Source organism: Lipophrys pholis, assembly GCF_963383615.2.
Source record: "Lipophrys pholis genome assembly, chromosome: 15".
NCBI classification, from domain to species: Eukaryota; Metazoa; Chordata; class Actinopteri; order Blenniiformes; family Blenniidae; genus Lipophrys; species Lipophrys pholis.
In genome coordinates this window covers 19361406-19388105 of record NC_137642.1, presented here as the reverse complement: position 1 = coordinate 19388105, position 26700 = coordinate 19361406, and the positions used below count along the sequence as shown (strand labels likewise).

General features: G+C 39.7%; 1 protein-coding gene across 1 annotated transcript in view; it reads left to right on the top strand.

Moving 5' to 3' along the window:
• The window catches only part of abch1 (ATP-binding cassette, sub-family H, member 1), a gene marked incomplete at its 5' end in the record, with an annotated part of 30272 nt that extends 14328 nt beyond the window's left edge, over nt 1-15944 (top strand). Inside the window, 14 exons of the mRNA XM_080481295.1 lie at nt 364-438; nt 550-733; nt 1587-1683; nt 1771-1939; nt 2865-2965; nt 6259-6329; nt 6622-6671; nt 8096-8152; nt 8406-8476; nt 8617-8705; nt 9783-9886; nt 12511-12670; nt 13171-13275; nt 14571-15944. Of these exons, the coding sequence (XP_080337421.1) occupies nt 364-438; nt 550-733; nt 1587-1683; nt 1771-1939; nt 2865-2965; nt 6259-6329; nt 6622-6671; nt 8096-8152; nt 8406-8476; nt 8617-8705; nt 9783-9886; nt 12511-12670; nt 13171-13275; nt 14571-14677 (1440 nt within the window). The 3' untranslated portion in view covers nt 14678-15944. The remainder of the gene's footprint in view (nt 1-363; nt 439-549; nt 734-1586; nt 1684-1770; nt 1940-2864; nt 2966-6258; nt 6330-6621; nt 6672-8095; nt 8153-8405; nt 8477-8616; nt 8706-9782; nt 9887-12510; nt 12671-13170; nt 13276-14570) is intronic.
• Between the last annotated feature and the right edge of the window lie 10756 nt (nt 15945-26700).

Here is a 26700-nt window from a genome sequence, read left to right as displayed (position 1 = left end):
ATCACATAAACCGGCAAAGCAAACAAAGCAGATCTGTTGAACTTATTTGAATCCATGCAGCACGAGTTTGTCAATTGAAGTGGCTCAAGGCGATGCGTCGTTCCACCGTAAAGGAATGAGCTCTGTGGGGCTGCGTCAACAAGCTCCACGGTAGTTTCATCCACCACATACCGTCCAGTACAAAAGGAAGCCTTGATTCACTGCAGAGTTTGTTTTAGCCTTGTTTGACCGACTGAAATGATTGATGGGATACCTTTTAGTTCCACACACAAGACGGGAAGTGTGTGAATGTAAAACATGCTGGGAGTGCTGTAGTGGTATCATGTGAAATCCATTTATTATGGTCTTCTCTCCATTTTCTAGGTCGGTCTCATGCGAAATGGTCGCTTGCTGGCTGAAGGCCCTCCAGATGCAGTCATGAAGCAGCACAGTGCAACAGTGAGTTCAGTCTAAACAGCAGCTCGTTCCAGCTGTTCAAATCCCACACATAACCACACATATTTACGCATGGATGTGGATATTGATGAACTCATCTTCTCCTGCTCTAAGACCCTGGAGCACGCCTTCCTGCGGCTGTGCGAGACGTCAGACCGGGTCGACTCCAAACGCAGCTCCGGTCCGCAGGGAACCGGACCGCTAGAAAACAGCCAATCGTTCGACAGCGGACGTGACGAGAGCCAGCCCATTCTCGCAATCGGACCAGCAGCGACAGATGACATTCCCAAATGTTCAGGTAGTATAAGAAGGTTTACTTCTTTTTTTACTTCTCACATTAGACTTAGCTGCAAAACATCTGCTGTAAGTTTTTCAGCTGTGACGTTGATCTATAACTTTATGCTACATAAAGGATCCTGCATGTATACATGTTTTTTTCATAGCAGCCTACAATCGTTTTAACACTCTTATAAACTCACAGCAGTAAACTGATGACATTTTCTGCCTTGATCCTGACGGTCTCCAGCAGCGTAAACCTACAGCAGCTGAACTACAAAACGGTCCGTGATGACCTGAATGAAACTCAAGCCTCCCGGCAATCGCTTTGCTGTAATTAATGGAGGGAATCTGTTTTCCTAGATATATTTCTCCTTCAATGTCTGATAGCTGAAAATCTCAAGCATAGCTTATTGTTAAAACATCAGTTATGGTCCTGCGTTTTATGGTCATGTAACTGGTAGGATTTGTAGAGTTTATTCACAATCCAGGAACAAGTCGTGTTCAGTACGCGGAAAGGCCGTAAATGAAATGCGTATTTGGCCGAGATGCGAGCGTAAAATGGCCGAGAGTCCGAACGTGAACCAGATAATCCAAGTTTGACTGGAATGCTGACACGGCTATGAGCTGTAACGACCTCACGCAAGGTACAGGACACGAGGCCAGAGATCAAGACTGATGATGAACACAGGAGGAAGACAAGCATCGGAAATGAGAGCTGTGTTGCAGCACATGTGCTGATATTATATACTGTGTGTGTGTGTGTGTGTGTGTGTGTGTGTGTGTGTGTGTGTGTGTGTGTGTGTGTGTGTGTGTGTGTGTGTGTGTGTGTGTGTGTGTGTGGGTGTGTGTGTGTGTGTGTTGTGTGATATCAGCGGACTGGAAGGTGCGAGCCAGAGACGTGCTGCCGAAGTGGAGGAACATCGCTGCTCTGATGATTAAAACCCTGGTGCGGATGAAGAGGATGCCGGGGTGCGTGTTAATTCACATTGCATCACAGCGACTGAGAGCAGAGGGAGTCTATAAGCATAAGCGTGTCTCTTCTCGTTGCGTCCCCAGCTCGTTGTGTTTCCAGTTCTTGCTGCCCGTCATCCAGGTCTCTCTGATCTGTTTGTGTGTGGGAGGAGACCCGAAGGGGATCCAGGTTGCCGTGGTGAACAATGAGACCTCCTCCTCCTCTTACAGCCACTCACTGCTCTCCTTCCTGGACAACTCCAGCGTGGAACAGGTGTGTGTTTCGACATGAGAGTCACAAAATAAACACAACACAGGCGATTGCAGTCTGCTCCTATGATATGTCGTAACCCGGTTCAGACGCGTGACAAAAACAGAACCAGCGTGACAGATGTCTTCATTTTTAACCTCACAATTCAATGAATAATACATTTTGCAACGGAAATGCAATCATGGCTGCATGGTGATGTAGTTGTGTAGTGGTTAGCTCTCTCACCTCACAGAAAATATACCCTTGCGTCACATTCAAATATCAACTGGATCAGTTTTGCATCTGCTCACTTCTTAAGTTCCACCTGCGGAAAACTTCACCATCACTTTGTGCTTCTTGCAGTTTATCAGATTTACACGGATGTATGTTTCAAGATTATTTTGTAGCCAGAACTATGAGAGACTTTCTGTTATGAAAGCTTCACGGGGTGTTTTTTTTTTTTTTTTTTTTTTTAATCTTGTTTACATTTTTCTGACGCCATGCAAATGGTTTTCACTTCTGCTCACAGTGAAACAAACACTGTCGAAACTTCCCTTTTCTGGGAAATTAGTAAAAGTTTATTATAAAAGAGTATTATGAAGCCAAGAGTATTTCAACATACTGAAATAAATACATGTCAGGGAAAAATTGTTTTAAATTGGAATTTATCTCACAGAAATGGCTCATTTGGGTACAATCTATTCCGCCAGGCTTATCATTTAGGAAACAGTCCTCGAGGGTTGCCATGTTGCATGCTTTGGGTATTGTAATCAGGCAGTATCTTCTGAGCATGTCATTACGCTGCAGAATCATCCGACTGGCTCTTGATTGCATTGTGTTACAGAAAAGAACAATCCAATCCATCTAATCTAATGAGTGTGAGCAGTTTTATACAAAAACTCTTAAAAAAAAAAAACCTCTTACTCTGGTGTTTTCTTTCTGTCCGCAGGTTCATTTGTCTCACAAAGAAGCTTTCGATGGGATCTATAATGGAGAGTACTGGGGAGTCATTGGCTTCGGACAGAACTTCACAAGTTACCTGACCAAACGGTGGGAGAAACATCCGCATAACTGAAGAGATTTCCTGTCCGTTTTTGTCTCGTTTTTTCCCGGGACGAGCATCACATCACTAAAATAGACCAAACGAGTCCAACACAGTGATTTCTGCAGACACAGGTACAGATCGAAAAATATTGCACAGGCATTAGACTCAAACAATTAATCATTACAGTACAGATGATTATTCAGTGAATTATCAAGTTATTCTTAATAAATTCTTATGAGTCCAATAAATACCTTTTTCACTTTTAATACTCTCTCCCCAATTTCACATTTACGACATTTTAAAGTCCCAAAGAATCAGTAATGAGGAAAATAGTCAACACAATGGTCATTCATGAAACAGGCTGTCAGTCTCTTTACAGGTACAAATAATCTACAGTTTTTGGTAAAGTAAAGCATATATCTAAAGAATTTGGTGTCATGTATGTCCTCGACTAAAGCCAAACTTCAGAAACGTGTCAATAAATTGATTGTGGTTCTGAGGAAATCTCCACAATAATTTCAAGTCAGAAATATCACGTGAGGGATGAGAAAATGAAGGACATTCAAGTAGAGATTGGGTTACTGCACTCTGGATTTACAGAAAGGGGGAAAAATGCATCTCTTTAAATGTATTGCTTTGATAGTAGAAGTGGAATTTCAGAGAAATATTAAGTGTTTACATTATATTTTCCAGATGAAGTCATGATTAAATTTACTATGACGACCTTCTTAGTCCCATGCTTGAAGAATTGAACTTTTTCATCCTGCTTAACATTACATAAGAAAGAAAATCTACTCTCGAAGAGCTGCATCCTCAATAATCACACAGTGGAGGCTAAAACTAGGTCAGCAACTAAAAACAAAACAAAAACCAAATCGTCCTCCTGCCACTTGCAGGCAAGACTGCTATTTTGCATACGGAAGTAAAAGAGTCTTAAAGGGAAACAAAAATACAATAGTAGATATTGTCTCCTATGCTGGCAAACTTTGAGGTTGTGAGCTTAAATGTCGCTGGGGGGTTTTGACGCTTTTTCCTTTCTGAGGGATACAAAGGGTGTATATATACCTTCACACATGACATTTACCTGACATGTTGAGTCGAAGTTTAATGTTTGCAGCTTCTGTCCAACATGTTTAGTTGGCAGGTCCCAACTTGTCCGGACATGCTTTGACCTTTCACCTCGTCTGACAAAAACAAGCGGCGCTATTTTTATTTCCCTGCGTGCTTTTCTTTCCCCATTTGTCTCACCTGCGGCAGTATTTCTGGACATGTTGCGGCATGCACACAACCCTGACTACCAGACAACAATGTTTACGTGCATCAGCGTTAGCACTCAAATAAAACTAAAATCCCATCTGCATTAAAATGGAATTCCAGCTGCGGAGCAAAGACAAACGCTTCACACAAAGAAGAGACACAAAAAGACACATTCTTCACCAACAACCACGTCATGTTATATAGATTGGCATGTAAAAGTTAAGCACTTATTTTTTCCAAGAGAACTAAATATAAGCATAAATATAAAAATATATATAAAATATTCATATAAAATATAAAATATTCACATATAAGACAGTTTTATTATTGTATATAATGTATCTACAATGGATGTCTTCTTAGGAGTTGTGAAGAAAAATGCACATTAATCTCTATATTTATAGATATAATACACCTGAAATAAACAATTCTCGAAGTAGTAAAGTATAAAATACACTAAAATGTAATTTTCTATTCTATATAATTTTCCTTCTAAGATTTTTCAGTTGGTGAAATATAAGAAATACTATACCCACAATGATTGTTTTTGTTAGCAGAAATGTATATAACAGTAATCGTTAGAAAATGTAATGGAAATATTTAAGGTATTAAAATTACATTTTCAATCATCAAGATTTGACAATGAATATAAATACCTACATTTGTACGAAAGGAATTGAATTGAATTTGTTGTAAAAATGCATTATCGTCCCTATTTGGTCATATATTATACAATTCAACAGGATGATTAATAAATATTCTTTCATAGAAGTACAGCCCAACATTGGACTTGTCACACGCATTTTTAAATGTTGTGTTCATAATTTAATGTTAATACTTTATAAATCATACTACATTTTTGACAACAGTAAAACACAGCTTATTTCTGAGTTTTCTTTCCTCCAGTGAAATAAAATACACATGAGTGAAGTCTCTTTTGATTTTGTTGAAACTGAATATTGAGAAAAACAATCTTTTGTTTCTTTATTGTTGCTGTGCCGTTCCACCCATCACCCCTCCCTCCGACTTTGACGCACATGAAGTGTTCTTTGAAGTCGCTGCACACCTCACGGCCGCCATCATGCGGGCCTGAGTCAGTGCTCCTGGACGAAAGGGCACGAGTTGTTGTCTCAGACAGGAGCTGCAGCATTTGACTCCCTGCTCGACGGGCTGGTCCTTCCTGTCCTTCCTCGCAGCTTCCACCAATCAAACGATCTCTCTGTGTTATGACAAGCCATGTGCGTATTTTTATAGTCTGATAATGACGGTGTGCATTAGTATGCATGCGTACAAACATGCAAGTCAGCGTGAGATTTCTAAATCATAAACACTTTGAGATCTCCTAAAACACAGAACCGACAAGCACATATTAAATACTCTTGAAAATTTTATAATAATCAATGAAACCATAGTGAGAGTGTCTGCATGCATGCAAAGTGATAGAAATTAGTCAATTTCACATTGTTGTGCACTTGTCAAACAGAAAACAAAGCAATATGTGTATTACTCTTTTATATGTGAGGACCATGCACTTGTGGGATTAGTTACCATTCAAAACTTGCAGACTCACTCAGCCAGCATTACTACCTGCCTCCCTGTAACCAGAAATGTAAAAAAAAAGACATAACTAGTCTTTCTCTTCTGAAATGTATGTTATTGTTATTGATTTGGATTTATTATGAAATCCACTTTCCAGTTGGAAACTCAGCATTTGTCAGCTGCAGTGCAAGTCAGCAGCTTGAACTTTCGAGAATCTCTGTGATAAACAGTTTGCTGTTCCAAAAAAGTTAGAATGAGATTTAAAAAATGTGGAAGCTGCAAGTGTACCTCCAAAGCCACTCCACACACACACACACACACACACACACACACACACACACACACACACACACACACACACACACACACACACACACACACACACACACACACACACACACACACACACACACACGCACACACGCACACACACACACACACCCGCTTAACCATATTTAATTGTTACTGAGGTTTAACTAATTGAACCTTAACTTAATTGCAGGATGATCCAGCGGCAGGTATCCAGAGAAGTGGTTGATGGAGGATCTGTACACGTGTGGCTGGACCTGACAAGTAAGGCTTCTGTATAGCTTCTGTTAATAATCAGAATTTTTTTGTCTGTGAAAGATCATCATCGTCGTAATTATCAAAACATTGAAGGTTTTTTTTGTGATTATCCAGTTTTACCTTATCTTAACCTTTTAACTCACATGTTGTGGGTGTGGAAATAACGGACAATAACTGATAAAACAACAAGGTTCCAATGATATTTACGTTTTTTGGTGATGTATCTGTGCGTACGCTATCATCTCAGGTTACCTGAAAAGCTGAAATTGTTCATTTTTACGGTTCTTTGTATTTCCAGATCGACAGATCGCCATCATGCTGCAGAAGAAACTCCACGAGGCATTTCAGGTGAGGAGAATGACACAGACGTCTGAAAACGGACTGGATTTTAAATGACACTCAAACGAAGCGACGGATGATGTCGCATTGCCAACATTTTCCAAACTTTCACATTCATATCCACCTCTTGACGTCATTAAGAAGAAGCCCTCTTCACAGCAGGTCAACTCAAAACAGGACGAAACGCGACTTTTATTGTTTCTCGTGTTGAACAACAATTATTAAGTCAGGATTTGTACGACATAAGTAGTTTACTGATATTTGCTGAAGCAGGATTGTTGTAATGAAAGTTTTGATATTGAAATAGCAGGAGAGCAGTTAAAAATGGGACAGAGGGTAAAAACAATCAGTCTTTTTGTCTGACATCCGGGTATCTGGTGTATCCAGTAGGAATTAACTGGTAGTTTTTAGTGGCTCTGACAGGATCCATTATGTCACAGACTACTTTTGTGCAGGTCGGTGACATTGTTTATTACTCTCCCAGTAACATGTTGTGCACCATAAGATCCTTAGTCCTGCAGTTCAACCAGCAGATTAAGTTAAAAGTTGATCAGGACTCGATAAAACTAGTGTGAAAGAAAAATTTTAAATAAGTACAATCCACAAAACACATCTGCTGACGAGCCTTCTTGCAAAGTGAGTCCACATGGGCTTCAAAAGGTCAGGCTGTCATTCCGATTTGTTCCCGGGTATTTGGACTGGTTCACAGTTTCCACATCTTCCCAAAAATAGCCAAAGTAAGACGACTAAATGTTGTAAGCACAAGTTATTTTGGAACAAAGAAAAGATGACTCAGACCGGTCCAGTTTAATCCGTGACGAGTTTGGCTCAGATTTTTGTCAAAAAAGCCGAAAACCAGCCCGTCACAGGGTTCAATCAAGCCTGTGAGATCACGCAATAAAGCATACAAATTACAACAAAAAAAAAAAAACTACAATAAAAGTAGCTGTTGTTCTTAATTTCTCCTCTTGGGAAAAACACAGAGCCATGACTGTAAAGTCTGTATTTGCATGCAAACAGTTCATTTAATATTGTTGAAAGCATTTTTAATCAAAGAAAACAACAGTTTGTCCCAAATTAATTCAGGAAAAAAGAAGAGTTTTGTCATATTTGGTTATAAAAATGATTCACTTGATGCAAAAACCTTCAGAATGTAATTTCTTTGTGCTCAGTTGTCATTATCATGCGTCATTTGTATTCAGGTTGAGAGGGGTACGTGTAGGCAACATAAGAAAGTGCATTACCGCAAATTGCATCCTGAATATTGCATCTTTATGTCAAAGACATCAACAACGCACATTTAAACTTGATCTGTGCTGGTTTTTAAGTTCAGAACTATTACCATGAGCATTCTTGACACATAAATAAGAGGAATTATGTTAATAATGTGTAATAACAAGTAAAACAAACGTGTCTTGTTGTTTGCCTTGTAGGCTTTTGTGGACAATAAGTTGGGATCGATGGCGTACTTGGTTGCTCTGCCAATAAAGGTAAGAAAGAAAATCATGGAGATACGATGTGTGAGTTTGTGTCATATTTGTCCTATTTTATGGTTATTTATGAAAAGACAAGATATTTATAGTATTAAACTTCAGAGAGCAGAAGACCATTAATAAGAATTGATGCTCCAAATTCAAAGCAATGGACAGACTTTGAACCAAACAAATGAACATTATTCAAGCACCTGGATAGTACTCACTTAATCGTTCGATGATTCCTGCCCCGTTTGTCTCTTGTTTTTAGTTTGAGGAGCCGATCTACGGCAGCCAGAACACTGACTTCACCACGTTCGTGACACCAGGAGCTGTTCTCAGGTCTGTAGGGTGGTCTTCACTCTGAACATGTGTTTGATGTCTGCTTGATTTTGAGAGGAATTGTTACAAATTGAGCTGCGCACAGAAATGAGCGACTTGTCCTATAACGGTTGCTTGCCTCCTCCTCTCTGCCCCTTTAGCATCACCTTCTACCTGGCCGTGGGTCTGACGGCACTCTCCTTTGTCCTGGAGAGGAAGGAGGGACTTTTAGACAGATGCTGGGTCGCAGGTGAGGAGTCAAATGATGTACATTGAGATGCTGCTGATGAAAATTGAATTATTTCAATAAATATATCAAACAGAATGAACTTTACTTTTATAACAAACTTAACTTCTTCATTCCTTACTGTATTCTTTTCTGCTGCTTGGCCTCTCAAACCCCGAGCAGAAGACTAATTCATACCCTAAAATTCAAGTCATCACTTTTAAAATGCACAATTTAGGTTTAGTAACATTTCATAATTTCCAAAGTCAAACTGCTTACCAACCAACCAACCAATCAACCAACCAACTGACCAACCAACCGACCGACCAACCGACTAAACAGCAGGTCAATCAACAGGCAAAATTCAAGTCAAAGAAAATGTAATGTAACCAGTGTTTCTTAGTTGACAGAAACAGGACAGTGCAAATAGAGAAAGATGACAGCATGAATATCGATGTCTAAAAAGAAAGCAAACAACATAAAATAACTCAACAGAAAGTCATTTGTACAACCAGCAAACACAATGTAGAATGAATACTTTGATTAAAGTGGGTACTTTCATGAAACTCTATGACAATTCTATACTATTATAAAACAAGATGTGTATCAGAAATAGATAATATATACTACAAAATAAAACCGATAAACAACCCTTGTTAAGCCCTCTGTAAGGCCAGATTAGTAAAACCACATTAAAAACACTCAGTAAACGTATTTTCTCTGTAGAGTTGTAATTTGAGGCCTGGCCAGCAGAGGGAGCAACAAGATCACAGCAGGTAGAATTTATCAGCAGAGGAAACACTGACAAGCTGTATGTTATACAGTATTTTGTTTGTTTGTTTGTTTGTTTGTTTGTTTATTGGTTTGCTCTGAGGCACTTTATAGCGCAGTAGAAATAGATTTCTTTCTTGAGAAATAACTTTAATAAATTGCTAAATTTCAATAAGTTGATCCCACATACCTGATCAAAACATTGTGTATATGCACAACTGTTGATTAAAAACACTTTATAATAGTGCAAATATGTGTTTGTGTCCATGTTTTCCACCTGAAAAATGATAGAAATGACTTCTAAATCTGTGTCTCTCTTGTGTCTGTCAGGTGTGAGCTCTCTGGAGACGATGCTGGCTCACCTCTTCTCTCAGCTGTTTGTCATCAGTGTCCAGATCATCATGCTGCTCCTCTTCATCCTGCTCGTCTTCAAGGTCCGGGCTCTAAGACACGCAGGCAGATACAGATGCCGCACATAAACACACACGCATGATCCAGAACGGATAAAACAAAAACCCTCTTTAATCGTAAAATGAGCCTCTGCAGCTGCAAAGACGAGCTCCACAGGGAGGAGAGAAATAACAGGGGGAGTGCGTGCTCACTAATGAAGCAGGCAAATGACTGTTAACTATAAACTATAAACACGGGACCAAAACTGACTTCATGCACGGCCTCACAGACCTTCCTCTCACTGTTTGTTTCTCCAATCCATCTCCTCCATTGTTTATTCTTCATGGTTACATCAATACTTGTTTGTAAAACCAGACGACAGAGTCGGTCCTGTCTGACGTACGCAGAAGAGCGTAACGCCGCTCATACTTTTCGTCGAAGTCTTGAGGTTGAAACACTCGATATGTCTTGTTTTTCAGTAGCCATGTGAAGCTGCTTTAAGAGATCGCCACATTCCTGACATAGTTTGGTTTGTGTTGAGAGAGATTGTCGTGTAGGGAGCAGCTCCGACATTCTAAAGATTAATGTTTCACCGACTTGGGAGGTCTTTTTTTTTTTTTTTTACTGTCTTCATTTGCATTTTTATGACCTCTTCAAAGATATGACTTTAAATCTGATGCATCTCAGTCATTTATGTTGTACTCGCTTTAGCCACCAGACAATGACGATAAATACAATTTTAGGGTATTTAAAACTATATAACAGAGACATAATTATCACCTAATTTGAAAGAAAAAAAAAAGGTGAAATGATAAATATATATCCAAAAACAGCGCAGGAGGTTGTAAAGGTTAAGGAAGTTTTGAAGTATTTTTACACAATGTACTGTAGGTGGGAGGGTGGCATTTTATGTCTTTTTTTGCAGTTAACGCAACACTCTTTGTTGTTGGATCACAAAGTTCCATCTCAAATCAGCTTTGAATGCAGGAAGCAGCCTCCTATCCTCTCATTGACCGCTGTTCATTTTGAAGGGTTCAGGAGCACACATACATTCTTTATGGAATAATTATGGAATAATTATTGATCCCTAAATCAGCTTGTTGCAATTGGTGCAGACTATTTGTTGATCATTCCTAATGCCATTTATGTCAGCTTTTGTTTAAAGCTGCATTCAAACTACAGCAGCGACACTGAAATATCTCAAAATGTTCCTATGATCTAAATATCTTAACTATTTTACTTCCTATAAATACCACGGAGCATACCGGAGCATAAATAATATAACCTGGATCGTCTCATGTGAGACCCCTGAAGGTTCATGTTTAATGTAAAAACTGTAAACCACGCGAAGACTCCGCTCACTATTGATATGTAAGGAGTCAATACAGACAGAAGACATATTTCAGTGTGTGTGTGTGTGTGTGTGTGTGTGTGCACGCGCGTGTAGTTCATGCAGGCACATGCGTTTTGAGGGTGTGTGTCTGTGCGCATGTGTGTTAATTAAGGTGCTGCAGTCCAGAGAGACCACCAGTCCATAAATCACTTCCTGCGTTATCCGTATCCAGGGATCACTGCAGGATCGCCACAACAGCCCTTGATTGCTGTGGCAACCGAGTGGTCCTGTGGCCTCTTGGTGCAGGTCTATTTTTGCACGTTGTCAGGGGAGACGGATGGTGTCTTTACACACTGAGGAGAGCGCTGACACACTCAAGTGGAGACACACGTCCACAGAGGTTCACACACACAACAAAGACTGTTATCGGCTTCAACCGTCAGCGGAGACTCGCAGCGTTTTCAGTAGTTCTACGTCCTTGTAGCCCACCCTCTCCCTCTCTGTCTGCATTATTCAGAACCAGACTTAATCAGCACTGACATTTCTTTCCATTTCTTTGTGGTATTTTTGGCTGCAGATCAGTGCACAATGTCAGACTGCTTGTGTCTCAGCAGGTCTTTTCCTTCTTGATCTCTTTCTTCCCTTTTCTTGATCTCATCTTCTCATCTCCTCTCACGATCTCCAACAGGGTTCACCACTGATTCATCATTGAACTACTGTCAGACACACGATGGACAGCTTTAACCTGATTTTAAACTCTTATATTTAACAAATACTATCACATATGTTCATTTGCAAAACATTTTTTTTCTTGAAAAATAATATTCTTACGAATTATAAAGAGTTTAAAAAGCCTTTTTTGATTTTTCTGGCACACATAATGAAAATCTAGTGGGTATTTTAAAGTTTATTTACATTCTTAAAGTGAATATAACGCATACACCTTGCAGTTTGACATATTTCAAACTTGATTAATTGAGAACTGAAGAAAATGTGTGCACAACATGCTTTTTTATATAGTTTTATGCTTCTCAGACTTTAAATGACACCATAGTTTTAAAGACTAGGGACTAATAAATTGTATGCCACTCTCGAAAAATACAAAATGACAAATGTGGGTGGCAACAGAAATCAATAGAAATGCATGGTTTTGTATTGTGGGATGATGGAACTGGGAAAATGCACAAACGCCCCCAAATCCAACCTGAACTCGTACTTTGGATGAAGTTTTTTTCCATTTTGTTATTAACCTTTTAGAGAAACTGTGCAAATCTGCTGCATCCTCATGGGTGAAAATGCTCTATTTTTCTCAAACTCGAGTCTTCCTCTCTGCAGATACCTAACGAAGGCTCCTTGGCGCTGGTCATCATCCTCATCGTGCTGCAGGGCGTCACAGGGATCTCATTTGGCCTCGTCATCTCGTCCGCCATCGACGACGAGCAGAGCGCCAACCAGGCCGCCCTGGGCATTTTCTACCCCAACCTCATCATCAGCGGTGAGACTGTTATACAACATTGTCTCTTTGAGAAATGTGTGCGAGAGGCTAGTAGGAGTGTGATTACTGGGGCATTATTGAAGTACGAAAGTGGATTAAAAACCCTTTGATGTGGCGTTGAAGTGGGCGTGAGCTTGCGTGTAGGCCGCCGAGATGAATGGTTGGGCTTTTTTGGTGACGTGATCTAAAACTTTCAAAGCTTTGAGAGGTTCCTTGAAGAATCCTCCTCAGCGCCATAAATGAAGAAAAGTAGTTCAAACGCATTCAGTGTGCGCTCTCTGTGTCCGTTTAGTGTTGTTTTACGAAGTTCTATTCAAAATTTTGAAAAAGCTCAACGTTTTTCAGCTTGTTGCGCTGAAAACTGGTTACTTCCGTTTATCGTCTGTGTATATTATCACTTTTTTACTCATGTAATATTTATTTAATAGGAGAACGTATTTCCAAACTGTATGTATTTTTAACTCCTCACATGCGCCTCTGTCTGCCGCCCTGTGATGCAGGTATCATCTGGCCTGTGGAGTGTATCCCGTATCCTCTCCGCTACGTCAGCCTGGCTCTTCCTCAGACCTACGCCTCCGAGGCCCTCCGGTGTATCATGTACAGAGGTAACGCACACGTTGTACGTTCACGCTGAGCGACAGTTTCATAATGCCTCACACTGGCGTGTCGGCGGCCTGTGTCGGCCGTGTGCACGCTGCTCGGTCGGTTATGCACAACGCAGCCAGTCGCCTAAATCTTTAATCATCCCTGGATCCGGTGTAACCTATCCTCCTGGAGGGTAAGGTGTACCGCCCCACAGTCGTTTCTCCTCGTTCTGACCTCTGAACAAAGACACCTGATGAGAACACGATCTGTCTCCGTGTCACGCGATTCACACAGGAAGTCAGAGGAGGAGGAGGAGGAGGAGGAGTTTATTAAAGTCGTGGTGTTTGCAGAGTGGAAGATGAGACGCGGGGTAGAAATCGACAGTGTCACAATTCAATTTGGGAGATTAGTTGAAACATTTTTTAAACTTAGCCATTTCAATTTCAATCAGTTTCTACAAGCTGTGAGGTTGAAGCTGTACTACATGTTGACATCAATTTTAACCTCCTTATTTATCTGTGTATGCAGATGATACTGAGGAAAGGTTTACTAAAGAACTTGTAACTTCAGAGGTGATGGATCAATTGATCCAAGAGATAGCTCTGGATATCAATAAACTACATAAGTCCCACGGCAAGGTGGAGGGAAGAAGAACCTTTCTCAGGTGGAGGAGGTCAAGTATGTTGGAGGTTTCATGAGGCAGGCCGATGGCCGACAGATGGGTGCAGTGATGGAGTCGCTGTAATGGACTGTTGGAGTGTTGGAGTTCTGTTTACCAGTCGATCCACTTGTAAAAGTGGCTAAAATTAGTTTTTGCCAAAAAAGTGATTTCTAGGCACAGCCTGCACCATAATATCTAGTTGTACCTTCAAATCTCTAAGTGGTGTAAAAATGACCAAAATCAAAAATATTGTAATTTTTACATTAGAAACCACCTAAACTGACTCTACTGTCCTACAATACAATGTGTTATTATAGATCTTGTCATTTCCTGTATTTCCGACACCGTTTTCACAAAGTTTCATATTTTTAACATACATGCATCCGTCAGGTGCTCTGACTGGGGTAGAAGAAGCAACAGTCAAATACTCTAATGTTTACATTACGACAAATACAACATTACGAACACCTTAATCAATTATCAATTATTAAATCGGAATTCCTTCAGTTTGCCATTTTATTCAGAAGAGTGCATAAGAAGTTTGGTGACTTCCTTGATTAAGGGTTACATCGCTGAGCTTATTGGCTCAAGTGACTTTCAGTTTCTGCAGAACCTTATTTGCGTCTTCAATGCTGATGTAATTCTTCCCTCCAGGCTGGGGTCTGTCTCGGATGATGGTGTGGCGGGGATTCGCCGTCACTCTGGGCTGGAACACGTTCTTCCTCATCCTGGCGACGGTCATCCTGAAGCTGAGGACGTGATGGCCTTGCCCCGGAGGACTCCCCTCCAGAGACGGCGCCGTCAGGTGAAACCTGGACGCCAGCGTTCCACCCGGTCCTCCCCTTCTCCGTAGCACCCGCCGGTGCGACACAAAGGAAGAGATAAAGGAAGAGGAGGAGGGGGCATTACTATGGTTTGATGGACTGATGAGATGACGTCATCAGTTTCCCTCCTCCTCATTATCTGTCCCTCACACACTTGCACACACTTCCACACATGCAAAAAACACACAATCCCGTGGTCTCCAGCAAGACGCCCGATCCTGCAAGCAGTTACTTTGTCCTGTTCCAAACACACGTGTGAGTTCAATGTGCAGGAGGTGTGCAGGGCACCGTGTGCACCGCACGATAAAATGTATTGGTTTCATGTCCATCTGCAGCTTCTTGTACATTCCCACCACTTGAATGGCCAGCGCCAACTCAGGGTCACACTTTAAAGTTTCTGTTTGCCCACAGTCTTAATGCTGATAGTGACATTTTTGTTTGACAGGTTTTTTTTTTTTTAATCTCGGCGTTTGGGAAGGAAAAAGAAGTAAAACAAATAACTGAGAATACACTGATCGCTGCTGTATGATGTTGTTAATGTTTGCACAGTAATTGTCACGTGATTTACATTATATCTAGAGAGAAAATGTATGCAAACCTTACAATAAGCAGAGTTTTAGCACAAGAAAACGTGACATAGTTTGCCAAGAAGAACAATCTAAAGAGATTATGGTCTTGTGAAAATGAGGAGAATGCAGCGAGTTTCTCTCCCGTTCAGGCATCCCACAGCAAAGCCCCCCTTTGCTTTTTGCTTGTGATTTCTGTTTTGCGTTCAGCAAGCAGCATTAACTTGTGCGTGACCTCGCCGAAACGCGCCGTCTTTTTTTCCGTTCAGGTTATCGGCGTTCTCCATAACTTGTGTTTTGTGCCTGCGCTCCTGCGGGACGAGGTTGGTGATGGGTGAAAGTGATGATACTGCATCTTCTTACTGTATATTTTTGTTTTGTTTCGATTACGCTCTACTTTGCTGGACAGAGTGGAGGTTGTCGGATAGATTTATTCTCACACATTAGCCCGCATCGTCCGCACATCTATTTCACACACAAAAGGTTTCAAATTGTCCCAAAAGTCTGAACTTATGGGAAAGCACACAGGAGTGATGCAACATGTGAGGGTTCCAACATGCTCTGGAGTTGGTGTGTCTGCACGGTGTAAACGTACAAACCACAGAAATAAAGAATGAAGTTTCAGTTGAGGTATAACTAACAATTGTTTTATATCTTTATTTTTTTTACTCTGAATTCATAAAATTCATTAATTCATTAAATTTGCTTTAAAACATATGTCTTTAGATTTTGAATAATATTCACAATTCAATTCACGTTTTCAGAATAACAAAACAGGTTTATCTTAAAATAGTTCCGAGTCATACTTCATAATTATAATTTATAATCTAAATGTGAAACTCCGGGACAACCGTCAGTCCTTTCAATTAATCTCAGGAGACATATTATTGGCTCAAAACGGTGTGGTAATTATGTTTGCATTCTGAAAATGTTATTAAAAGTTCTAACAAAATGCACCAAGAGTAAATGTAGTCAGATTTAAAAAGTTTTGTTTTGTTTTTAATAATCCAGAATTAGGAGAAACTTCACATTAAAACATGCAGCATTAAAACATTTATCATCCGTTTTTAGAGAGTCCTCTCGATGCATTAAACTAAATAGATGAATATTGTCGAAATTGTTAATTGATTTTTTTTTTTTTTTTACATTTACTTTCCTCCTCCATAAAAACACAAAAATAATGATGCAGCTTGATCTCAGCACACACACACACACACACACACACACACACACACGCACGCACACACACACACACACACACACACACACACACACACACACACACACACACACACACACACACACACACACACACACACACACACACACACACACACAAATTAGCAAATTAAAGCTTTCCTTTTAACAAATTCTATTTAGTCTCTATTGCTGAAAATTCAGTTTAAAAAATGTATGTATCAAAAAAATAATTGGTTATTTTACAGCTCTTGTGACTTGCTGCTACTTTCAGTTTCAAAAAAATGCTTCTATGTTATCAAATTACCTAAGTAAAATCATATGAGTAAAAACCTATTTTTGGATTCTGTTTAATTCATTAGTAAAATGACAAAAAATGTTAGGATTTTTTTGGCTTCACTTTCATAAAGATACATTTATCTACTAAATTAGTGACATAGATTTACATATTACACTCAGGTAAATTTATATTCAAGAAAACATTTTGTGCTTGATTTTGCCATAACAGCAAAATAAATTTATTTGAATGAGAATCACTTCCACATGATCTACCAAGATGATTTTATCCGATAATTTATTGAGCGTTACATGGTAAAACAATGTTTATTTTTTACTTTGTTTTACAAAATTATCATGATAAACGTATATATATATATTCGCTTGGGTTCAACTTAGATTATATAAAATTTTTGATCGCCAATTCCCACTTTTTTCTTCTTTCTTTTTTTTTCTCCAGAAAATAATCCACATGCAGACAAAAACGTTTGGCTCAGTTTTACAAAATTGTCCAATTGACAATTTTTTTAACTGGTTGAAAACATTTCAAAGGTAAATTTAAATGATAAACTTTTTGGGGCTCTGATCTATTAAATTAACAACATGTTATTACTCATTTATAAGCATGTTTTTGATAGTGCTTCACTGACTACGATAAGTTTCCACCCATGTAACTGAGATTAGTTTGTAAATCAATAAACTAGTTTACAGGATGAAAACTACTTTTTTGGATCGGTTTTACAAAATCCTGCCACAAAACAATACATCTATACTTTCCACAGTTTACACGTGTCACTACTGCGCAGCTTCTTCTACCAGTCTTGAAGTATTTCCTTTATTTTGGGGAGAAAAACAAACTAGTGTCATTATACTTGCGTGAACGCAGTACGCCTTCATCCACTTTTGCAACACAGATAATAGGTATTGTGCACTCCAGCCATAAGTAACAGAGTTTATCCAAGCAGATAATTGTAGTTTATTTTTAAGTTCTCTGATTTTCCCTAATGGATGCAGACCACACACGTTTCAACCCCTAAAAAAACTTCAACTTATCAATATTGTAATTTCATTTCTTGTTGGGAAGAAGCACATAAGAGCATCATAGTTTAGATTTTGTTTTTATAATTTTTATGTAAAAAAAGAAACCAAAACTTTGAAAAAGCAGACCAGCGTCACAATTTGTGCCAAGCAAAGTTTGAAACATGTTTACATTCATCAGTTCTGAATCCATCTGAATAGTTTCTCAGTAGCAGACGCTTCACCTGTAAATCTAAAGCGCATAATGCAGTATGTGTTGTGCTTCCATGTGTTGTGATTGTTCCCTCTCTGGCATCCACGATGCAGCTATAGATATTTTATCATTCATTTGTCCATTAACAGGATAAATAATGAATCTAAAGGATTGCAGAGCTTCTGACTCGGGCCACTTACTGATGGGATGGTGAAGATTTACATGCATTATGCTTTGCGTAGAGACGTGACTGTGCTGTAATTCTGCTGTTGCTGCCTTGCTTCACATTTGTTGACGTTCCCATCGCACACTTTGAAGGGACATTGTGCTCTAGTTCAGTAGTTGTATGGGAGTGGCAGTGTCTCGCCCTACAGAAACAGCTTTCTGTCGGATATTCTCGCCCCACACTGCGGCTCTGACAGAACGTTTACCTCTGTGCCTCGCTCCATTCCTGGTGAAAAGTTTTTATGAAAATATAAAACTAATTCTTTTATAAGTTGTGATGTTATTGCTAAAATCTATTTAATCTGTGTAAGATATGGTGATTTTTGTTCAGAAGTGTATACAGAATCTATTGCTGCTTGATATTCCCACATCTGAGCTCCAGGTGAATGAAAATGACACAAAAAAATGAAGACAATGCAACAGAATAGTGATCTAAATTTGCATGTATTCCACAAAACACACATTAACTGCTATTATCCTGCTAAAGACTGTTCATCAAATCAACTGTGGAGACTATAAGTGAACTTATGCAGTCCTGTAGCGTTCCCTTATCACAATTATGAATGATCCCATCTGGAGATGACACCATGTCAGCTGCCTGTGGTCACATCTAAAATAATCTCAACTTTACTTTAGATACCAGATGAAGAATCAGAACTTTCACAGTGACCAATAATGATAATAATCGTTGATTGCTATTTACATGCCATTATTTTGTAGTTTTGAGAAATACTTAATATTCCCGGCCAGGTTTTATAACCTCATCGCAGATCTTGAGTTTGCAATAGAATCATAATTTGAGCATTTGATTATGGCTCCGTGCATATTTGCTACTTTTATCTCCACAGCTGATTAGAAATAGTTTTGAGTTGAGGTTCCGTCTCCCTCAGTGGGGATAGTGCAGTTGGTGTAAACAGTGTTTTGAAGGTCTGTGTTGCCAGGATGAATCACTCGGCTCCGAGCTCCAGTCCGACTACCTCTGCTGCTGTCTCTCCCCAAAGGGCATGTAAAGCATTCACACTCCTGTGTTGTGACATGTACTCACTGTGATGGCAGACATGCTTCCATGAAGTTCTACTCATTTATTCTCAAACAATAAACTCTGCTGAGAAAAAAATCTCCTTTTTGTCCTTTAGTTTGTTTTTTTTCCCTCTGAATTTCAGAGCTTTGCCAGCTTTTTAGTCAGAGCCGGAGCGCAAAACAACCCCCTCATAACTCGTGTGGTTACAAAAACACCCGGAGGACACGGACGACAGATTTATTCAATGACATCATGCGGGCTTGCATCACCGTGTTTCTGGTTACCATGGCGACGGCAATGACCTCAGTGCCTTCTACAGAGTCTGAATCCTCACCTGTTGAACTGTACAAAATGTGTGTGTGTGTGTGTGTGTGTGTGTGTGTGTGTGTGTGTGTGTGTGTGTGTGTGTGTGTGTGTGTGTGTGTGTGTGTGTGTGTGTGTGTGTGTGTGTGTGTGTGTGTGTGTTTGTTGATCGAACTGATTGCGCTTATAGAGGACAGCGTTACGCAGTAGTTTTGGTGGAGTGAATCTGTAGGAGTTTATGGAATGTCTCCGAAAACCAAACATATCCCCATGACGCTCACTGATAAGAGTTTTATATTCTTGTTTTGGTGACTCTGGGAGCCTCATCTCACTTATGGGGTCAGGATGCAATTTTAGGTCAAAGTTTACAATTTAAGTGAGGCTACAGTTAAAGTCAGGACTCAGAAACTTTGTTGTTATACCTACACTCAGGTTAAGTTGCTTTGGTGCTCCCACTTGTAAATCTATGCGTAATATTTACATACAAAAATAGTATTTGCATCACTGATTTTCAAACTGTGGTATGCATACCACAAGTGGTATGTGTGAATCCTTTAGTGGTACATTGAAGAAAGTCCAAATCCTTTCTGAGAGAGAAATGTATTAATCAACCCTCGAGCATTGCGGACATTTTTGTTCATTTTGGTAAATGCTGGAGGCATTTACACTATAGTGCTTCAGGCCTTTTTATTATTATTATTATTAGTAGTAGCAGTAGTAGTAGTAGTAGTAGTAGAAGTAGTAGTAGTAGTAGTGGTAAATTATAGTATATAGTATTATAATAAATGTTTGTATAAAATTATTGCATAGTGTAATGCAGCTTATGTATAGTTCTTTGTATTTTGTCAAGCATGTAGATTTAATAATACATTATCTTATTTATCAAAGACAACGATAAATTCTGTTCCAAGAAGTTCCCCCAGGAATTAATGAAGTATTTCTATTCTATTCTAAAAACAATGCTATTCTATTTGTTTTATATGCAAATCGCCCTATGGAGAGGGGCGCCTCATAAAATCTCACTGAGGGTGTCACATTGGATAGGGTCGGCTCTGACAGCAGTAATTTTAAAGTTTTTTATCCAGTAAGAAATGTTCATCCAGTTTATGCACATGAGCTTAAGGACTTCTTATGATGCTTTGTACAGTGTCACTGTGGTTGGTAGGAATTATCCTTAAATAATTCATAGTAGAAGTAAACATTGTAGTTCAGCTACTGCATGTTCAAGTTGCTACTTGGAGAGCTCAACATTTTCTGAAGTCGTTGTGGTAAACGTAAATGTTACTATTAAACAATTAAACATGGAGTCAAACTTCGTTGCCATTATTTTTTACCTGTCATAAAATTTCCCGTGTAAATAAATCACTCATAACTTCAAACACTTCACTGTTGAAGTGCTCAGTGGTGGATTATCCTTAATTTTGGGTTCAAACAAGGTGAAGTGTCAAAGAAATCGAGGCAAATCAATGACTGCATGTTTGAGATTGTTTGCGGTAACGAAAGTGTGGATGCAGGAGGACACATAAACGAATAAACATTGTAGAATGTGCTTATTTCAAACAGCTGAGTGCTGTTCAGTCCAAGGCTGCAGCTTTTGTTTGGCTACCATTGATCTCATTTGTATTACACCTATTTTGATATTCTGGTTTCATTGATTTCTGATTTACACTTTTTACATGGTTTAAATTCACCACAGTTATATATCAGCATCTCTGCTATGGATGTTTGAAATGACTGTTCATGTTGTCACAGTCTACGATGTTTTACGGGCCTTTGACACTGGGTAGTGCAGACCTGCACATTTGGTGCAGACTAAATTTCAAATGGGCTCCTGTAGTTTGTTGCGACTCCACTGCGTTATTTATCTCTTGACTAAACGCGGCACGAACAGGGTGGAACGAATAGTCTTTCCATGACTGTTGCCTACAATGAAATGGCAGCGTCACAGTCATGTGGTTACAAACAGGAACTTTTTTTGCCGTTATGCGTTTATGTAGAACACTTCAGGGGGAACAAAGCCTCTCTTCATGAGGTGTTTCTGTTGTTGGCCTTTCTGTCTTTCCCTGTTGTGGGCGTGTGCATGGATTTTCTGCAAGAATGTTATGTTCCTTCCACAAACCAAAAGTGGTCATTCTAAAATTGCACATAGGTATGACTGGATGTGGTTGTCTTCCTGAGATTGCCCTGTTATGGACTCTTGACCTGTCCGGGGCTGTACACTGACTTAATCCCCTCAAATGGATGAAGAGATTCAGAATCGGAACAAATAGATGGATTATAGACTTTACGTTACTTTAATTAACAGTCTGTTTCCTTCCTGTAAATAATGAACACATCAAATGTAAATACATTGATATCAACAAACTAGGTTACTGGGATCAGGCAATGTTTTTTTTACAGCGATAACAGAAGTGAAGTCAAGGCATGTGAGGGAGAAATACTCTCTTTCTTCACTCTTAACATTTTTCCAACTTCTCATGTCCAATCCCGCCATTAGCATTTCAAACATTTCCCTTTTGTCTGTTTGTTTGCTCCTAATACAGTTGTCTCTATGTGTACATGCGAGTGTGGTTACGGTTCTCAAAAATCCCAGAGCAATTTTCTTTTGTGTGCGTTAACCATTGATCATTTCGGGACATCGTGATGCTGCTCTAAGTCTTAGGTTTCAACAAGACTGTACGGCTCACAATGCAACCGCTGGAAAGCAGATGAGAGCTCTGAAGACAGGCTGTTGTTAAAATGGCTTTTCAGTGTAATGGGAGTCTAGCTGTCTATCCGCACAACAATTACTGTGGCTGGTGAGCTCGGTGGCAACACTATCCCTAATTACAGCCAGTGACTCTGCAATTACATGCAATGACACCCAAGGTAGTAAGACTATCACTGCATGTTAATGCCACACGCGGCTCATGCCACATGTCCGATACCATGAAGACAGAAAACCGCTCTGGGAAACTGATGAACGTGATCCACATGTTGTTGTCTTCATCACACGCTCATTATTTTCATAGCCATGAAACTATTTACAAAATGTTCCTCTTTCTGAAAACATTAGGAAGCAGCACCCCATTGGCTTTGTACAAAAACCTTTGTTGTAATTTATCTTGTAAAGGGCTGGTGATGTGAGAAAAAGAAACAAGCGATTGCATAACGTTGATGCCCATGACAATAAAAGTTATGATGTACAGTATTTGAGCGATGACTTCAACTCCTCAGCTTTGATATGGTCCTCAACCCCCACCAGATAAAACCAAATAAAAGCTTTACATTCACTCAAGCGAATTACATCAAACATCAGAAGTTGTTTCGACCCCTGAGGAGATATTACTTGTGGAAGTAAGTGACTTCCTCTGTCGAAAGAGGAAATGTGTTTAATATATTGGTTTACGATGCCTATAAAACACTCCCATAATGGCATCATGTGGTGATCTGCACGCTCACCCAGCAACTGGATCTGAAATGTCCAAATCAGATCTTAAAAAGAAAAAGGATGCTTTTTCCCATCATTTACGTCACTGAAACTTGATCAGGACACTGCCGGCATTTAAAAAAAAAAGTGCCTGCAATAACGCTTTCTTTATTCATTATGATCTTCATGTGCATCAACCCACTGTTTTCAGTTCGCTGCTGCGTCACGTTCATCATTATGAGGCAGCTGAAGTTTGTTTGAGATTCCACAGAGATATCAATCATAAGAAAGATGCTCGACATGAGTTTAGATTTTAATACAAAATTACTATAATGATTGCAATTTACCCAGAGGTTTGCACAACAATTCATACTTCACAAGATAGACTATCAGGGTGTGTATAATATTTAATTCAGAATAATAAATGTGGAATCTGCTACAGCAAAAGTCAATCACATTCTTGATCTGGGGACCATAAAGGTTTATAAAAGCTGTTGCTTGTCCAAGTACATGTTCAATATTTTTACTGAAACTTCAGGGAATCATAGATATCTGCTTAATATTTCATACACATCTATCCAACAGTTGTTGCTTGAAAAACTCTCTTAATGTAGTGCAGCTGCCCCACAATTGTTTATACAGGCAATGGGTCTTGTATATAAATTCTCCATTGTCCAATTTTGCAAGTGCAGAGTTTAGCTCACTTTATGCCAGATGTTTTGGATGCATACAGTCTTATCTTGGCCTTGTAGTCGGCTGACACACACCCAGCCGGCGTGGCAATTCAGCTTCCTGGTTATCTGTCTCGGCATGTTTATCTCCCGAAGCTGCTCATTACCAGATTTACGATCAAGATGCAGATTCTGGTATTGTGAGATATTGCGAGCAGCCATTACGGTGCATGCAGGCTGGTGCCAGTGTTTTGAAATCTTATCAGGAAGGAGGTTATGTCTGCTCCACCGCCCTGTGTGTGATTAAACAATGCTGTTACTAGGCGAGGAGTTTCCTTCTGCTTCATTCTATAGCAAAACAACATCTGGAATATATCACAGAGCAGAGTGCAACATCTGTGAAGAAGCAGAAGTAACTTTCTCAATCACACACACAGAGATACATAGATCACGCAAAACATTAGAACCACTTGCCCTATATTGGCAAATATTCTCTTTTTGAAACCAAAACAGCCTTGACAGGTCAAGGAATGGACTCCGATGGACCTCTGAAGGTGATCTGTGGTATCTGCACCAAGATGTAAGCAGTAAATCATTTAAGTCCTGAAAGTATTGAGACTTCATGCTTATTTATCCAGCACATTACATGATCGTTTCATTGATTTTAGATGTAGATGAACTATTTTTGTTTTGATGCATGGTGCATTATCCTGTTGAAAGAGGCCACTTCAATCAGGTGATATTGGTTCCACCAAAGGGTTCCCATGGTCTCCAACTGAGTCAAAGAAACACCCACATGAATGGCAAGACCAAGAGTTTCCCAGCAGAACACTGATCAAGGCATGGTACTTTTGTCACCTTGACTTCTCACAATTATGCAACCTGGTGCCACATGATCCTCAGGTAAGAGACCCACTGACAACTGGCCATCCACATGCTGTTAAAGAAAACATGATACTTTTAAAACCAGCATTAACTTCTTTTTTTTTTTTTGCAGTTTAGTGTTTATTGGACCTTTCCTTCTCACATGCATCAATGAGCCTTGATCGCCCAAGATTCTGTCTCTAGGCCAATGCTTTTACTTCCTTGGACCGCTTTTGATGGATCTTTACTGCTGAGGACCGAGAACAACCCACAAGAGCTGCAGTTTTTGTGATCCTCTGACGTAGTCGTCTAGCCAGCACATTCTGGAGCTTGTCAAACTTGCTGAAATCCTTATTTTTGACAATTTTTTTCCGCTTTCAACACACCGACTTTGAGGACAAAATGTTCAGATGGTGCTTTGTCCCATCCACAATGATCATAATGTTATGGCTGATTAGTGTGTGTCACTGTGTAACTTTTGTTTTCTTTTTCCAGTTGGACAAATCCCTTTTTGTCAGGCAATGCCGGTTCCACAACACGTCCTCTCACAATGCTGTTGAGCATACAATGCAGGACACGCGAACATAAAACAGGACTGAAGTCTGCCAGTTTGAAAATAACTCAGTCTTTAAAAACCGGCACACTCAAACGCTCACACACACGTTTGATTCATTTGGTCGAGTCACCCCGTGTGCCTGCGTTGTGATATGCTAAACATTCTGTAAACATTACCCAGTGCATGGTTACTGTCACCATGGCAGCCTGACAACAGCGCGTAGCCCGGCCCCTCAAACACGGGACAGTAGTGTTATTTAATATTTGGCTACACATGAGCACAGCATGTTTCTATCACATAATCCTGTCACACCAGCGAAGACTTCTCCATCCTGACTCCCTCGTGCAGCTGAACGCAGCCCAGCTGTTGCTATGTTTCGGTCTTATCGCACAACAACAACAAAGGATAAAATGCTCGCAGAGAACAGGCTGCCCCGGGTGCAATCCCACACACTTTGTCCACTGTCCCGCATCTCACAGGACCCGAAGCAGTGGCTTTTGCAGAGAATTGGGTCGCTTACATCATAATAGGGAAACATATTGAGCTAAGGAAGTCGGGGTAAAAACAGATCTGTGCGTGACTGTAGCTCAGGAGACTGGTGTCAACATGAGACTTCAGCCAGTGAGAGGATTAAAGCATGCTATTTGGAAGCGCATCTCACCTAAACAGAGGTTAAAAATGCAGATCGGATTTTAGGGGGAGTGGTTTTACTTGCGTAACAGGTACTCTCAAACACCTCAGGTCACATGTCAGTCTCTCTTTGAGAGAGCAATAACTGACTCACCTCACTCACTTAGACACTTAAACTTACAGAGTTGTGCAATCGATGCAGTGAAAACTCTTTTTGCACCTCGATTGACCAGAATCGCAACTTCAAGGACAGAAGTCCTTTAATTTATCTGTTTGCCAGGGTTCATTTTCATTTTCAACAATATGACATGTTCATTGTGTCATTACAACATTTTGAATAGAGCCACAGTTCTAGTCATTGTATAGTAGTAGCAGCAGTAGTAGTAGTAGTAATAGTAGTAGTAGTAGTAGTAGTAGAAATAGAAGGCGTAATGTGCGGAGTAACAATGATAGTAGTAGTAGTATAAGTAGTAATAACAATAAGAGGTGGTGGAGAAGTAATAGTAGCATAGCTCTATAGGAAAAGTAGTAGACATATTGCAGTTCTAGTAGAGGTAGTTGTCGTCATAATAGTAGTAGTAGTTGCAGCAGCATAAGTATGGGTATGATAATAATGGTTCTAGAAGTAGTAGTAGTAGTAGTTCTTGTTACTTGTTGAAGGGAGAAGGAGTGGTAGCAGTCTTAGGACTAGCTGGACAAGTAGTGGGGTATTATTAGTAGTAGACAGGCAACAAATGTACCAGGTTACGAGAATGAAGCTTACATAATTAAATTATTTGCACATAGTTAATGCTTGACAGAACAAAGTAGAGCTGCTTTCAATTTGAGAACTTGTGTGCACGTGTGTTTAACATTTTCTTTATTGATCGTAACGTATGTTATTTGCTTTTATCATGCTATGATCCTGTAAATCATCTATGACTTATTGTTTGGCAAATAGTAGTTATAGTAGTTTTGATCGAACTTGGAGGGGAATGAATATATGTCATCGCAATGTAAAACACGTGTCAG